Genomic DNA, 16,794 nt, shown 5'->3' on the forward strand with positions numbered 1-16,794 from the left:
CAAAATATGACCTTGAAGATATCCCACTTGAATTTTAAGAACATCTCAAGAACAGATTTGATTAAACACTAATGACAGAAGACCTGATGAGTTGTGGGATGACATCATGTATGCAGAAAGAAATAGGTCATTAAAAAGCAGTGGTGAAAGTGGACATTTATGTTTGTCCTTTTCCTGAGGTGGGGTGATGTTTTTCTCTTTCCTCTAAGTCTGACATTTTGACATTTTACAAATAGGAATGTGTATTAGCATATTCACATATTGAACTATATTTTTCATGGTAGTTTTGTAGAGGTGTTTTTTTAAAACATGAAAAGCCTTTGACTTTGTTTAGTATGTTTTATCTTTTTAGATAATTAATTCTTTTTTGCATTAATTGCTATATTACAGTGCTTATTTTCTTATGTTAAATCAACTCTGGGACAGATTCCAATTAATTATGGTATATAATTATTTCAATGTGCTGTCTGACTCAGTTCCCAATATTCTCAAGAACTTTCACGTAGATCCATTATAAATATTGGTCTACAGTTTTCTTGAAGCATCATTATCTGACCTTGTTAACAGGTTATTACTAGTCTCATAGAAAATGTTAGTAAGTGTACTCTCACAACCATTGTTATGTCTGCACCCAATAACTTGAACTTAAACAAGAAAAAAAAACCAAAGTATTTATACTGTGTGAATCCTCTGGTCTTTAATCTGTTTTACAGTTAGCCTTGAAGTTTCTCATGGAATTTAATTGTGATTCAGTTGATTTTAGACCTTCTGAGTGTCTTGAAACCGACTCCACTCTCATAGATCACTTGCTCTGGCTGGATCCTCAGGTCTTGCAGCTGACCCCTCAGTGTAGAGCAGTGGTTCTCAAGCTTCCTAATGCCGCCACCCTTTAAAATAGTTCCTCATGTTGTGGTGACGCCCAACCATAAATTTTTTTTTGCTGCTACTTCATAACTGTTATTTTGCTACTGTTATGAATTGTAATGTAAGTATCTGATATGTCGGATGTTTTTCCATTGTTACAAATTGAACATAATTAAAGCATAGTGATTAATCACAAAGACAATATGTAAAAAAAAGCAGGAAGAAACGATCCATGTTGATGTCAAGAAGAGATTTTGGTTTTGAAGCTGAATGTGATAGCAATTGTACAATATGCTTATGAGATCGAACTATGAAATGATATAGCTGTATTAACTCCCAATAAAGTGGTTTTGGGGAAAAAAGAGACTCAAACGTGGTCTAATCAAAGAGTAACTAAGGCAAATGGAAGATTATGATGATGTCAAAGAGCATCAAGTGTCTCAGGGCAGCTTGAGAAGACAAAGTAACACATAAAATGAACTGTACAGACACAGTTAGAAAACCAGAAAGGAAGAACATGCTCAGTGGATCTCAAACTAAAGGAACTAAAGAAAAAAATTAGGGGGAAAAAAATCGAGAAGAAAAAGGATGAGAAAAAGAAAAAGAAGGTCCTCAGCGTAGAGAACCTAGAGCCTGAGTCTGTGTTGCTGGCTAGTGGACAGTGAAGCACCCAGGCCCTGGGTGCTGCTGAGCGCCACAGCAGGAAGAGGAAGAGGCGGTCTGCGTTAGTCCTAGCTCTGCCCTGGCCTGATGGTAGAGACCTCCTTAAATTCCAGTTTCCTTATTTATTAACTTGAAGTGGTATTTTACAATTGGACAACATCCCAGAAGGGAAATTATTAGATGTAGGGAGTGAACTTAGAAAAATGATTTCGGAGAATCTGAGCTGTCTGTGGATTGCAGAGCTCACATGCGGATCAAGTCTCCGATCACTGACTCAGACCATAACTAAGGGTATGAATAGTCTTACTCTCAGATAGTGCATCAGAAAGTTAATTAATGAGATATAGCTAGATTAAGTTTTAACACCTTGTTATTTATTTTCCCTTTTGATCCATTTTAATTTGTTCTTTTTTTTTAAATTTTCTGATTTGTTCTGGATTGAGGTTTTTCTTTCTTTTTTTAAATCATTTTATTGGGGGCTCATACATTTCTTATCACAATCCATACATACATCCATTGTGTCAAGAACATATGTACATTTGTTGTCATCATTCTCAAAACATTTGCTTCCTACTTGAGCCCTTAATATCTGCTGCTCTTCTTTTTTTTTTTAAAAAAAACAAACTTTTATTCGGGGCTCTTACATCTCTTATCACAATCCATACATTCCTCCAACATGTCAAACACATTTATACATATGCTGTCATCATCATTTTCAAAGTATTCTCTTCCTACTTGAGTCACTGATGTCAGCTCCCCATTTCTTCCCCCTCCCTCCCCTGCCCTTCCTTCTTCACAAACCCTTGATAAGATATAGATTATTTGTTCTATCTCTTACATCATCCCGTGTTGACCTTCACCCACTTTTCTGTTATCCGTCCCCCTAGGAGGGGGTTCTAGATTGATCCTTGTGATTGATTCCCTGATCGAGGTTTTTCCTATGATTTAAAAAAATTTTCTTAATGTTGTTTGGGGTTATTTTGGTATAACTTTCTTTAAATGAAATTCAGGATTTGTAAATCTATAGAGACAGCAACTAAAGTAATAGTGTCTTAAGAAGGAGTTAGGGAAGAAATGGGGAGCTAATACGAATGAGTACAAAAGGAATAGATTATATTAGAAATATTTAAAAGAAAGTATTCTAAAATTAATTGTAGTGATGATTGCATAACTCTTAATATATTCAAAGTACTACGTTAGAAGGCATGTGAATTTTATGTCAATAAAACTGTTAAAAATACTTTGGATGTGTTATCAAGAGGAACCATTCCCTGGAGAAGGACAGCATGCTTGGTTAAGGAGAAGAATGGTATGAAAGTTAAGGTTTTGTGTCAATTTGCCTGGGCCAGGATTCTCAGTAAATATGGCAGTGAAGATCTAGTAATTTTCCATGATGAGATCTCAGGGTATGGCCTGCTTCCAATAAAAGCAGATGCTGTGGAAAAGTTTGCTTGCTTTTTGATGCGTCTGGGTTCTGTATCTGACTCACTGATCTCTGATTATGAGGTCAACAGCCTGCCAAGTTACCTGCCAACCTTGGATTCATTTACCTCTGCAGCCATAAGCTAGACCTGCTGACTATGGACTCATTTGCCTCTGTAGTCTTTCTGTCATTCTTGGTTCATCAGCCCCTGCAGCTACATGAGTCAAGAGATGTACTTCTCACCTAACATGTGACCCATGGACTTGCCTAGACTTGTAACTTACTTAGTTCTACAACTGTATGAACCATTTTCTAATATAAATCTCTTCACATATAAACACATATGAGCTTCAATGGTTGGACTTCTCTAGAGAATTCAACCTAAGACTTTCAGCAAAAGAGATGAGGCCTTTCAATGAGATGGAATGACCCAGTGATTGCAACAGTGGTCTCAAACATAACAATTGTGAGGATGATGTGGGACCAAACAGTGTTTTGGTCTATTGTACACAGGGTTCCTATGAGTCAGAGCCAACTTGACATAACCTAGCAACAGCATATAATTAAAAATGCAAACAGGATTAACCAGGAAAATGACAATATTGTCATTTTAATGGGCCAGCCCCGTTTGATGATCCTTACTACAGCCCAAAACAACATAAAAAGGTACAAAGTAAATACTAAAGATATCTTTTGAGAGGGGGGGCAAAAGGAGCTGATATCAAAGGGCTCAAGAAGAAAGATAATGTTTAGAAATTGTTGATGTCAATAATTGTACATGTCTGCTTGAGATAACGGATGTATGGTTTGTTATAATATATGCAAGAGGCCCTCCCCCAAAATGATTTAAAAAAATAAAAAAGACATCTTACAAATCTGGTCAGTCACTGAAGACTAAGGTTTGTGTTAGATTAGCTGAGAGGGAACCTTTGTACCAAATGTAGACAGGAGGTTTTAACAGCAATGAGTGATGTTTACACATAATGAAAAGAAAATGCTATTCTAAAGAATATACTCTACAAATGTGGTAAAGAAAGCTGAGGGTGCGTGGCTATCAAAAATATAGTAGCTGGGGTCTTAAAGGCTTGAAGATAAACAAGTGACCATCTAGCTGAGCAGCAACAAAGCCCACATAGAAGAAGCATACCAGCCTGTGTGATCATGAGGCATCAATGGGATCAGGCATCAAAGACCCAGAACAAAAAATCATATCAGTGTCAAGAAAAGGGAATGCAAAGTAGAGACCCAAATCCCATCTGAAGACAACTGGACATCCCCTTACAGAAGGGTCACAAGGAAGAGACGAGCCAGTCAGGGTGCAGTATAGCACCGATGAAACATACAACTTTCTGGGTGAAGGGAGATGTTGGACAGTGTAAGATGTGACAAAATGATAATAATTTATAAATTATCAAGGATACATGAGTGGGGGGGAGGGAGGAGAAAAAATGAGCTGATATCAAGGGCTCAAGTAGAAAGCAAATGTTCTGAGAATGATGCGGGCAATAAATGTACAAATGTGCTTGATACAACGGATGGATGTATGGATTGTGATAAGAGTCGTACGAGTCCCCAATAAAATGATTTAAAAAGAGATTTATAGCCTCTGAAAACCCAAGGGGCAATTTTATTCTGTCCTGTAGGGTTAACTATGAATCTAAATTGAAAAAAAAGAAAAAAACATACAACTTTCCTCTTGTTATTTAATGCTTCCTCCTCCCCACTATTATGACTCCAATTCTACCTTACAAATCCAGCTAGACCAGAGGATGTACACTGGTACAAATAAGAGCTGGAAACACAGGGAATCCAGGACAGATAAACCCCTCAGGACCAACAATGAGAGCAGCGAAACCAGGAGGGGAAGGAGAAGATGCAGGAAGAAAGTAGGAACCGGTCACAATGATCTACATATAACCCCTCTCAGGAGGACGGACAACAGAAAAGTGGGTGAAGGGAGACATTGGTCAGTGTAAGACATGAAAAAATAATAATAATTTATAAATTTTCATGAGTTCATGAGGGAGGGTGAGAGAGGGAGTGAAAAATGAGGAGCTGATGCCAAGGGCTCAAGTAGAAAGAAAATGTTTTGAAAAAGATGATGCAAGTATGTACAAATGTGCTTGACACATGGATGTATGTTTGGATTACGATAAGAGTTGTACGAGCCCCCAATAAAATGATAAAAAAATTAAAAATAATACACTCTAGAAGTCAAAGAAAGGTGAGTCAAGAGAGTGGCCAAGGACGTTAGAGGAATCTGTAACAATCATGATCTAGGTCTTGACAAGTCCTTACGAGCTCCTTAACAGTGGGAGGACAGGAACGTTTTGTGAGACAAATGATACTCTCTATTGAACAACTCTTTGTAATACATTTAAACCACTGAATTGTATGGTATGTCCATTGAAGTCAACAAAACTGTTAAGTAAATAGAACTTAACAAACCAACAACAAAAACCCCTAATCCTCTAGACCTGCAGGTGATGAATTACAAGAAGGAAGCTGCACAAGGCCCCCAGCTCACCTGAGTGATGATGCGCTCTCCATCCTTATAAATCTTCTCTCCTATTACATCCACAATCTTCATTCGTTCTGACACCTGAAACCATAGACATACTCATCAATTGTAAGGAAGATACTTTAACTGGAAGTCACAGAAATGGGTTCCAATAACTTGCTTTGAAAATCTGCTGAGAATAGTTTAAATCTCCGTTTCCTAACTTCCCATAGACTTTACCTCTAATGATTTTAGGAGAGGCACAGACTCAATAAATGATTCAAACATCTTCCTCTTTTTGGCATTGTTTTTCACTATGATTCTTCTAAAAGTCACCCGATCCTACAAGAAAAAAGTAGGAAAAATTTGGTAAATGCCTGTTTATAGAGAATACCTATGGTTTAATTAACTATGGCACAGCAAAAAAGAAAGACACAGAGAGAAAGAAAAAACCCTGTCATCGAGTTCATGCTGACTCATAGTGACCCTATAGGACAGGGTAGAGCTGCCCTGTGGGACCAAATGGTGGCTTCAAACTGCTGATCTTGTGGTTAGCAGCCCAACACAACTACTTCACCAGCAGGGACAAATAATGTTTCCTTCTGTTGTACTTACGGTCGCTATGCGCTGCAACAGACTTGCTGGCACTCAGCAACGGCAGCAGGTACTAGAGAACTATGGAAGGAGCTCTTTCTGTTACTTGATTCATTCTAAGAACTATCATTGGAAGGAAAAAACCCACCTGTACCCTAAACCATCGGTTCTTAACCTATGGGTGGCGACCCCTTTGGGGGTTGAATGGCCCTTTTACAGGGGTTGCCCCATTCCTAACAGTAGCAAAATGGCAGTTATAAAGCAAAAATAATTTTATGGTTGGGGGGTCACATGTGGGAATCAGAGAGATTTCTCCCAAGTTGTCTCCCCCAAATATATGTTAGACTTAGGACACTGTTTGAAGCTAATGATTGTCAAGCTATGTCCCTGGGCCAACAAACAGTCTTGAATGAACTACAAGCTTTTTTCCCCTTGTTTTGTTTTTGACATTGGTTTGTTGTTGTTTTGTTGCATATTATTGCTTGGTTTTGCTCTGTCTTGTTTTTATGCATGTTGTTTCCGCAGGCCTGTCTAAATAACATAGGCTGGATGAATAATCCGGAGGAGAAAACAACGGGATCAACAGTTCCAGGGGGACATGGGAAGGGGGTGGGGGAAGGAAGTGATGTTAACAAACCCAGGGACAAGGGAACAACATGTGATCCATATTGGTGGTGAGGAGGGTGTGGGAGGCCTGGTAGGGCGTGTTCAAGCGTAATGTAACCAAGAGGAATTACTGAAACCCAAATGAAGACTGAGCATGATAGTGGGACAAGAGGAAAGTCAAAGGAAATAGAGGAAAGAGCTTGGAGGCAAAGGGCATTCATAGAGGTCTAAATACAGGCATGTATATATGCAAATATATTTATATACGATGATGGGGCAATATATCAATGTGCATATATTTATAGGTTTAGTATTAAGGTAGCAGAAGGACATTGGGCCTCCAATCAAGTACTCCCTCAACGCAAGAATACTTTATTAAATTGGCATTCTCTGATGCTCACCTTCCCGACACAACCACTGAAGACAAAGAGGGTGAATAAGCAAATGTGGTGAAGAAAGCTGATGGTGCCCAGCTATCAAAAGATATAGCATCTGGGGTCTTCAAGACTTGAAGGTAAACAAGCAGTCATCTAGCTTAGAAGCAACAAAGCCCACATGGAAGAAGCACACCAGTCTGTGCGATCAGGAGGCGTTGAAGGGATCAAGTATCAGGCATCATCAGAACAAAAAATCGTATCATAGTGAATGAGGCAAGGAGTGCGGAGTGGAGACCTAAAGCCCATTTGTAGGCAACTGGACATCCCGACAGAAGGGTCTCGGGGAGGAGACAAGCCAGTCATCAGGGTGCGATGCAGCAATGATGAAACATACAACTTTCCTCTAGTTCCTAAATGCCTCCTCTCCCCCCCTTCCCGCCTCGCCCCACTTTCATGATCTCAATTCTACCTTGCAAGTCTGGCTAGTCCAGAGGATGTGCACTGGTGCAGATAAGAGCTGGAAGCGCAGGGAATCCAGGGTGGATGATCCCTTGGGGACCGGTGGTGTGGGTGGCGATACTGGGAGGGCAGAAGGAGGGTGGGTTGGAAAGGGGGAACCAATTAAAATAATCTACATGTGACCTCCTCCCTGGGGGATGGACAGCAGAAAAGTGGGTGAAGGGAGACGTCCCACAGGGCAAGATATGCCAAAATAATTTATCAATTGTCAAGGGTTCATGTGGGAGGGAGGAGTGGAAAGGGAGGGGAAAAATGAGGAGCTGATGCCAGGGGCTTAGGTGGAGAGCAAATGTTTTGAGAATGATGAGGGTAATGAATGTACACAATTGATATATGCATGGATTGTGAGAAGAGTTATATGAGCTCCTAATAAAATGGTTAAAAAAAAAAGTTACCTCCCTGAAGGCAAGTTAGTTGCCAGACTGCTGTCTGGTCCCACCACAAGTAGGGTCCACTCCCTGCTGTTAAGGACAATGGGCTACTTCTCCCTAAAGGCTTGCGACAATCAGTTTGGTCCCTGTAGGGTGGGTTTACACCCTACTGATAATGGTTTCAGAGAACAGGTCAAACCTGCTCAGTGACATCCAAAGTTAGGCCTCCATCTTGAATGTAGGATCTGCCCATCTTGTCACATGTGTACTCTTATTCTCTCTTCTTCTAATAGCATATGAACCCCTAGATCACCCCCTCCCATTACTGTCTTACCTATAGCATAACCCTTTCCTGTGACGTATGTCTTCACCTGTAATTAGGGGCTTGCACATCCCCAGAGAATACAAAAGCCTTGGTTAGCAATAAATCTCTCCTCTCTCCACGTGGACCATCAAGTGAGGCTGAGGTCAGCATGCTTCCATGAAACGTGTGTTACTCCATTATTTCAATCTCTTTTCTATTTCTCATGCTCTCTATGATGTTACTATAATCTTTACTTATTGTCGCTGCACAATTTCACCTACTGGACCCGTGATGAAGTGTTAGGGGCTGGTTTCCCTCACAATCACAACATAAGGAACTGTATTAAAGGGTCACAACATTAGAAAAGTTGAGACCCACTGCCGTAAACCATGTAGACGCCCCATATACTGTCACTATCTGTCTATAATGTACAATGGGTGCCACCTATCGGCCATACAAAGAATACAGACTGAAAACTCCCTATCCAAATTCCTAAATTACTTACTATTCAGTGTCAAAAGATACACCTTACAGAAAAAGGAAGATAAACAATGAGAAGGCTCCTGACTGCAAGAGTTTATAAGCTTAATGGAGAAACAAAGCAAAAGGTAGAGGAATTAATTTTACAGAAAATCAAAATGACAAAAAAAAAACAAACCAAAACAAAAAAGGTCTGTTTGACATGACTGAGCAATGGAATGATATATGAATTAACTCACAAATAATAATAAATCAAACAACAACAACAACATAGATCTAGAAATGGGCTTTGGGCTCACACTAAATCCTAGCTCCAATTTAAGAACAATTAGTTCTTATATCATGGTCTTGCTCTATACTCATGCTCAGGGAAGGAATTCAGAAGATATGGGTGCTATAGCAAAATGTGGTGAAGAAATTAGATGGTGCCTGGCTATTAGATAAAATAGCACCTGGGGTCTCCAAACAAGCAGCCATCTAAGTGAGACGTCAATTAAGTTCACATGGAAGAACCACACCATCATCAGAAACCAAAGGATTGTAAATTATATAGTCTGACGTCAGAGGAATTAGTGTCAGAGTCTAATTGTGAGAACCTGGTGTGCAGAAGACTATGGATGACAGTGGGAATCCAAGATACATTGGTGGGATCTACATACCGTAGGAAATAAGCCTCCAGTGATCGCCCTCTATCCAAAATAGAAGGGATGGGAGGAAAGTGGCTACCAAACAGAGTGCATTGGAGACATGAGTATTGACCAAAGGCATCCATCTGACTTGAAGAGTTAAAACTTTGTCAGTTGCTCCCCCCTCTGAGATGTATGCTGGACCTGATCTGGCTTTCAACATTTTCTGTATTTCTGTTTGTTCATATTAGGGTGCATCTAAGAGATGTTATGTCACTGGAGGTTACCCAATGTAAAAAAAGAAAAGAGGAGAGAAAAAAAGAAAATGATTAGGGCAAAGAATGTACAGATGTGCTTTATACAATTGATGTATGTATATGTATGGACTGTGATAAGAGTTGTATGAGCCCCTAATAAATTGTTTCCAAAAAAATTAAAAAAAAAGAAAACCCAGGATTGATTAACATATAGGGATAAGGGTAGAATAAGGGTTTTGGGGGAAGGGGCGCAGTGGTGGAGGGAGGCGGGTAAAAAGGAGACCATGTCAAGGGGTCCAGGAAGAAAAAGAATGTTTGGAAACTGATTGTGGTAGCAACTGTACAATTCTGGTTGACATGGTTGGACTATGGAATGATATGTATTAACTACCAATTAACAAAATAAAACAAAAAAGGGTAAAGGACATAAACAGGCACATATAAATGGCCAAAATCACATAAAATGATATAACATCATTAGTCATTAGACAAATGCAAATAAAAATAAAAGTGAGGGGGGAGCGGGGAGGGCAGGGAAAAAATGAGCTGATACCAAGGGCTCAAGTATAAAGCAAATGTTTTGAGAATGATGAGGAAACAAATGTACAAATGTGCTTGACACAATGGATGTATGTATGGATTGTGATAAGAGTTGTATGAGCCCCCAATAAAATGATTTAAAAAATTAAAAAATAAAAGTGAGATACCATATCTACCTGGATATCTATTATTTAAAACAAAACAAAACAAGACAAAAAACCCCAATTGCTCGTAAGGCTGTGGGAAATAGTCTGGTGGCTCCTGAAAAAAATTACACATGGCATTATCCTGACCCAGTTATTTGTACACTAGGGATTTTCAGCACCAATCCCAATAAGCCAAATGTGGAAACAATCTAAGAGTCCATCAGCAGACGAATAAACAGAGCATGTTATGTACACCTAATGAAATATTATTCAGCATAAAAAGGAATGAAGTTCTGTGGCGTATTTCACCATGGAAAAATGGTGAAAACATTATGCTGAGTAAAGGCAGACACAAAAGGATATTTCTATTCACATGAAATATCTAAATTATACCAAGGGCTCAAGTAGAAAGAAAATGTTTTGAAAATGATGACGGCAACAAATGTAAAAATGTGCTCGACACAATGGGTGGATGTATGAATTGGGATAAGAGCTGTAGAGCCCTTAATACAATGATAAAAAAAGAGAAATATCTAAATTAGGCAAATTTATAAAGACAGAGTAGATTAGTCCCCTGGGCTCCAAGGATGATGGAATAGAGCTTTTTTGCTTAAAGTAGGGGAAAAGGTTGCTTTTGTTTTGGGGGGATTTTTTGCTTGGAGCAATTTTTGTTTGTATTTGTTGGATACTCTGGGTTACAGGTCTTCTAGCACCCAATCTAGGGGTATATGGAAGTCACAAGGGGAAGCCAGAGAACTCTCTGCTGTCTTTTTTCTCAGATACTTAGCTCCCCAGCCAGTGTACCCTCGTTTCATCTCACACTCTTTGCGTTTGTTTGTTGTATCACATAGAGAATTTTCCAGTTAAAGATTATTGAGGAATGGGGATAAGCTTCCTTCAACTGAACCAGTTGTTGATATAAATATCTTTTAAAAACTGAACTTATTTCCCCCTATTATTTATTGATGTATACTTCAGCTTATAAATCATCAGATATTTTAAGTATATAATCTATCTTTAAGCTCCAAGGATCTTTCTGTTTGGGAGAAGGGGAGGCAGCTACATGAGTGCTCATTTTGTTAGTCACCTTTTTCAGAGTACTCTGTCTTTCATAGCAGAAATATAATCTAAATGTAAAATAATATAACCACATAATTTCAATTGCATAGTAGTTTGACAAAGAGAATGAAAACAGCATAAGCAAACGAGGAAAGCTTCTTCTCTAAAAATAATTTTTTTCTAAAATTACGAGGTTTAATAAAAATTAAGACCAGCCTTCAACAATAAATTGCCTGTATTGCCCCAGCATCCTTTTAGAATTCCTAATCTTTACTCCTCGCCATTATTATACATTTATACTTTTTTCTTTAATGGTTCCTTGTACCTTCAATTTTTCCTGATACTTGTCTCATAGAAAACAAAATCCCTAACATCAAAAGAGCAGATGTGTATATAAGTAGTAAGCGTATTTTGCAACTTCACAAAAACAAATTTAGGTGTTTTCTAAAACTTTGGAACTAATTCATCAAGTTCCAAAGCATCCGTTGGGATTTTGATTGGAATTCCTTATACTCCATGGGAGAAAGATGAGGCTGTCTGCTCATGTATAGATTTAAAGCCTTGGAAACCTAATAATTGCAATGAGTCAGAATTTACTGGATAGCAGTGAGTTGTTGAAATAGTTAAATTTAGGGAAAATACTTCTAATTTTATTTTCAGCGTTAGGCATAAAATACCTTATTAAATTCATTTCTAGTAAAGAAATGTGTGCTCCTTGGCCTGAGATCATTCCCCTTCCCCTACCTGCACTATATCCCCCGGCCCCTGTCCAGTGCTTGTCCATGGGAAAAAACTGAACACGGGCGAGCTAGGCCTCGTACTGCCTCTTGCTTTCACTAATACAGCTACAGAAGCAACTACAGGCTTGGTTACTACTTTCAGTGTGGTTCATATTGTGCTAATTGACTACCTCGATAATTGATTGCTTGACAGTATCCAAGATAAAATTATTTTTAATTATAATATTTTTATATCTCTCTAGTTTATTTCTTTGGATTTCTTTTCAAGAAAGACACTCCAGTCACCCAGAGCCTCTCCTATTCTAATACGTATACCTCATTTCTTTTTTCCGGTAGAGCTACATGTTTTAGCACTTAAAGTAAAACATATGCATACAAAGTCCTAATATTAGGGAGAATACTAGAAATTGTTTACTCCTAATATTTTATTGCCTGTCAGTCTGTCAAACTGTGGGTGTTTGTGCGTTGTTATGATGTTGAGAGCGCTGTCACCAGTATTTCAAAGAGCAGTGCTGTCACCACTGGCAAACAGGTTTGGGTGGAGCTTTCTAACTAAGAGCAGACTCCACAGAGGAGACAATCTACTTCTGTAAAATCAGTCACAGGAGCATCTTATCAGCAGCAGAACAGGTCTAACATAATGCTGGAAGACACACCACTCAGGTTAGAAGGCACTCGCAAAACGACGGCGCAAGAGCTGCTTCCTTAGAATCTACCTTAGTGACTTGCATGGAGTCAAAGAGTCAGGATGGTCATTTGTTGAAAGGGCAGGATTCATAATGTGAACAGACAGCTGCAAACACCCAGCCAATAATCAGAATGTGAAATGTATGATGTATGAAGCGAGCAGGATTAGAGGTTGTGAAAAAATAAAAGGAATGCAGGGAGACGTCCGACAGTGTAAGACATGACAAAATAATAATAATTTATACATTATCAAGGGCTCATGAGGGAGCAGAAAAATGAGAAGCTGATACCAAGGGAACAAGTAGAAAGCAAATGTTTTGAGAATGATGATGGCAACAAATGTATAAATGTGCTCGACATAATGATAAGAGTCGTATGAGCCCCCAATAAAATGATTTAAAAAATACAACAGGGCTTTTAAAAGTTCTCCTATCCCACAAAATCTGTAAAGCACCCCAACATATACCAATTCAAATATTTCTACAAGTACAATTAAAAAAATCATTTTATTAGGGCTCATACAACTCTTATCACAATCCATACATAGATCAATTGTGTAAAGCACATCTGAATTGTGTAAAGCACATCTGTACATTCATTGCCCTCATTCTCAAAATATTTGCTCTCCACCTTAGCCCCTGGCATCAGCTCATTTTCCCCTCCCTCCTGAACCCTTGATAATTTATAAATTATTATTTTGTCATATCTTGCACTGTCCCACGTCTCCCCTCACAAGTACAATTTAATATTACGTTCTTCAAGTTCTATAATGAATCCATCCTCTTCAGAAGTTTTCCTTTCCTATTTACAAACTCAAAATCTCCTAAGTTTCTGATCTAATTTTCTGAGTTTTGCCATCAATTTGATACCACACAGATAGTACCTAAAGGAACACAATACTCAAGACAGATATTGTTTTACAGTAAAGCTGAACTATATTGTTAAGTTTTAAAATGACATCATGGATATCTTTGGTTTAAAATTTAAAGATTATCTGAGGGCAAGAGCTTTGGGGGTTTATCTAGCCCCTAATGCCTCCAGAAATTCTGGATTCTATGAAAATTTAAAGCTCTGTTCTGCATTTCCCTCTTTTGATCTGGATTCTTTTATGGGATCTTTGATGAAAGCATTCAGTAATCTTAGTTGAGCACCATCCATTTCTGGTCTCATGGCAGAGGTTTCCTAGAGGCAATGAGCCACATATTCCATTTCATTCTCGTATTGTTGACTCCTTTTCCTGTTGTTTTTCAGGAACATTTTAATTCCACATCAGTATGTCAAAGTAAAGTGCTCTTATATGACTTTAAATTATTTCTTACCATTACAGTCTGACTTCAAATTCTCAAAATAAGTATTGATAATTTTATGGTACAAAATTTAATTCTGCTTATATGGTAAATGGAAACAAACAATTACAGATGTCAACAAATACTGTGTGTTTAATGTACTGTAATACCGAAACATTCCCCTCACTCACCAGTCCCCAAAGGGAGCCTTCTGAAGTGGCAACAATGGTAGCAGCTCTTGGGGTATTGTACATCAGAGCTAGTTCTCCGAAACTTCCACGGTTGTCATATTGACCAACAGATCGAGTTTGATTATCTTTTGTTACTAAAATGTCATAGGTTCCCCTGGAAGAATAACAAAAAAAAAATCTCATTACCTCTAACAATTAAAAAAATTAAGAACTGGTAGTTAGTATATGAATATGAGGTACACACATTTAACACTGTTATAGAAGAATTAAAAAAAAAAGAATCCCAACTGACTTTTGCTAGTATATAGAAATAAAGCAGTCTTACATTTTGACCTTATATCCTGTGAACTTACACACACACACACACACACACACACACACACACACACACACACACACACACACACACACACCCTTAAAAGTAATTCTACTGCCACTGAGTCAATTCCAACTCACAGTAACCCTACATAGAATAGCTGAGGATGTTAAGTCTATGGGAGCAGACAGCATCATGTTTCTCTAAAGAACAGCTCAGCTGGTGGGTTTGAACCAACAACTTTGTGATTAGTAGTCCAATGTTTCTCCTACAGTACCATTTACATAAATATTTAATTCAAAGAAATGGCTCATACAGCAGTGGAGGCTGACCAGTCCCTCATCAATTGGTGAGCAGGAACTTAGGATTAGATGATGAGCTGGATGCAGGATCCAGACTGAGTTAGTGAACTTTGCCAGAATGTCCACATATATTGGATGCAGGCCATACCCCCAAGGTAAGTCCTCATATAATTGGCTAATCATATCATATTACATCAATGTAATTATATTAGTATTACATTATGGAAATGCAGTCAATTCAATATCAGCCAAATCACTGAGATTCATAACCTACTCGAATTGATACATACCATCAAAATCCTCATTTTAGAAGTTTTAAACACAGAAGAAAATGATATCATTTACCAACAGACTATTGTACTTGTTCCTTTTCTGTATACCTGGACATAAATCATTGATTCATTCATTTATGCATTACTGCACTGGCTAGGACCTTCAATATGATGCTGAATAGAAGTGGTAATGAATAGATATCTTTGTGCTGTTCTCTATTTTAGGCGGAAATAATTTTTTATCGGTATGATAATGGACTATATGTTTTTTTCATAAATGCTGTTAATCATATTAGGGAAAGTCCTTTATTATTCTACTTCACTCAGAATTTTTATTATGAGAGGATGTTAAAATTTGTTCAATGCCAGTCATCTAGCTGAGAAGCTACAAAGCCCTCAAAGAAGAAGCACACCAGCTTGTATGATCATGAGGTGTCAATGGGATCAGGTATCAGGCATTACAGACCCAGAATAAAACATCCTATCAATGTGAATGAGGGGGGAGGGCAGAGTGGAGACCCAAAGCCCATTGGTAGACAACTGGACATCCCCTCAAACAAGGGTCACAAGGAAGAGATAAGCCAGTCAGGGTTTGTATAGCACTGAAGAAACATACAACTTTTCTCTAGTTCTTTAATGCTCCCTCAGCCCACTATCATACCCCTAATTCTACCTTACAAATCTGGCTAGACCAGAGCATGTACACTGGTACAGATAAGAGCTCGCAACACAGGGAATCCAGGCCAGATAAAGCCCTCAGGACCAATAATGAGGGTAGTGATACCAGGAGGTTAGAAAATGTTTTGAAAATGATGAGGCAACATATGTACAAATGTGCTTGATACAATGGATGCATGTATGGATTGTTATGAGCTGTAAGAGTTCCTAATGAAATGATTAAAAAACTTTTTTGGTTCAATGCATTTGCTGCAGGTATTGAAATAATTGTATGGGTTTTATTTCTTATCTATTAAAATTCAGAATGGAAAACAATAGGGGTGGGTGGGGGGATGGAGGGGGAAAAAGAGGAGCTGATACCAAGGGCTCAAGTAGAAAGAAAATATTCTGGAAATGTTGATGGCAACATATGTACAAGTGTGCTTAATACAATTGAATGATGGATTGTCATAAGATGTGTAAGAGGCCCCCCAATAAAATGATCACTTTAAAAAAAAGATTAAAAAAAGGAAAAAACAACAACAACAAAGAAAACAATAGGCACAAGTTTCTATCTCTTGATTGTGTTGTTAGTTCCCAATGAGTTGGGCTCTGACTTCTGAGGACTTTATGTACAACAGATCCAACTGTATCCTGTCTTTTGGCATATCATAATTGCTGGGTATGTTTCAATCTGCTGCTGTGGTTACTCTATTAATCCATTTCACTGAAGGGTTCTCTTATTTTTGCTGACCATCCAGTTTACCAAACATAGTGTCCATTTCTAGTGGTTAGCTTTTTCTGATGATATGTACAAAGTAAATGAGGTGAAATCTTGCCATCCTCACTGTTAGGTTTTTTGTGCCAATATGGCTCCCATAGGAAAAAGTGGGCGAGTTTAGCCTGTCAATCAGGTCACATATTGATTGGAGGACTACTGAGATAAATGGCTCTCTCCCTCTGTTGATGGCCATGTGGAGCCACGCTGAGGCCTGTGAGAGCCTTAAAGATGCT

At 38.4% G+C, this 16,794-nt stretch overlaps 1 protein-coding gene across 1 annotated transcript in view; it reads right to left on the reverse strand.

The window, feature by feature from the left end:
- The window catches only part of PRKAR2A (protein kinase cAMP-dependent type II regulatory subunit alpha), a 99,883-nt gene that overhangs the window by 10,656 nt on the left and 72,433 nt on the right, over nt 1–16,794 (reverse strand). The window contains exons 6-8 of the mRNA XM_075547314.1: nt 14,234–14,387; nt 5,691–5,792; nt 5,478–5,552 (exon numbers count right to left, since the gene is read on the reverse strand). Of these exons, the coding sequence (XP_075403429.1) occupies nt 5,478–5,552; nt 5,691–5,792; nt 14,234–14,387 (331 nt within the window). The remainder of the gene's footprint in view (nt 1–5,477; nt 5,553–5,690; nt 5,793–14,233; nt 14,388–16,794) is intronic.

The sequence above is a fragment of the Tenrec ecaudatus genome, chromosome 4, assembly GCF_050624435.1.
Source record: "Tenrec ecaudatus isolate mTenEca1 chromosome 4, mTenEca1.hap1, whole genome shotgun sequence".
Lineage (NCBI taxonomy): Eukaryota > Metazoa > Chordata > Mammalia > Afrosoricida > Tenrecidae > Tenrec > Tenrec ecaudatus.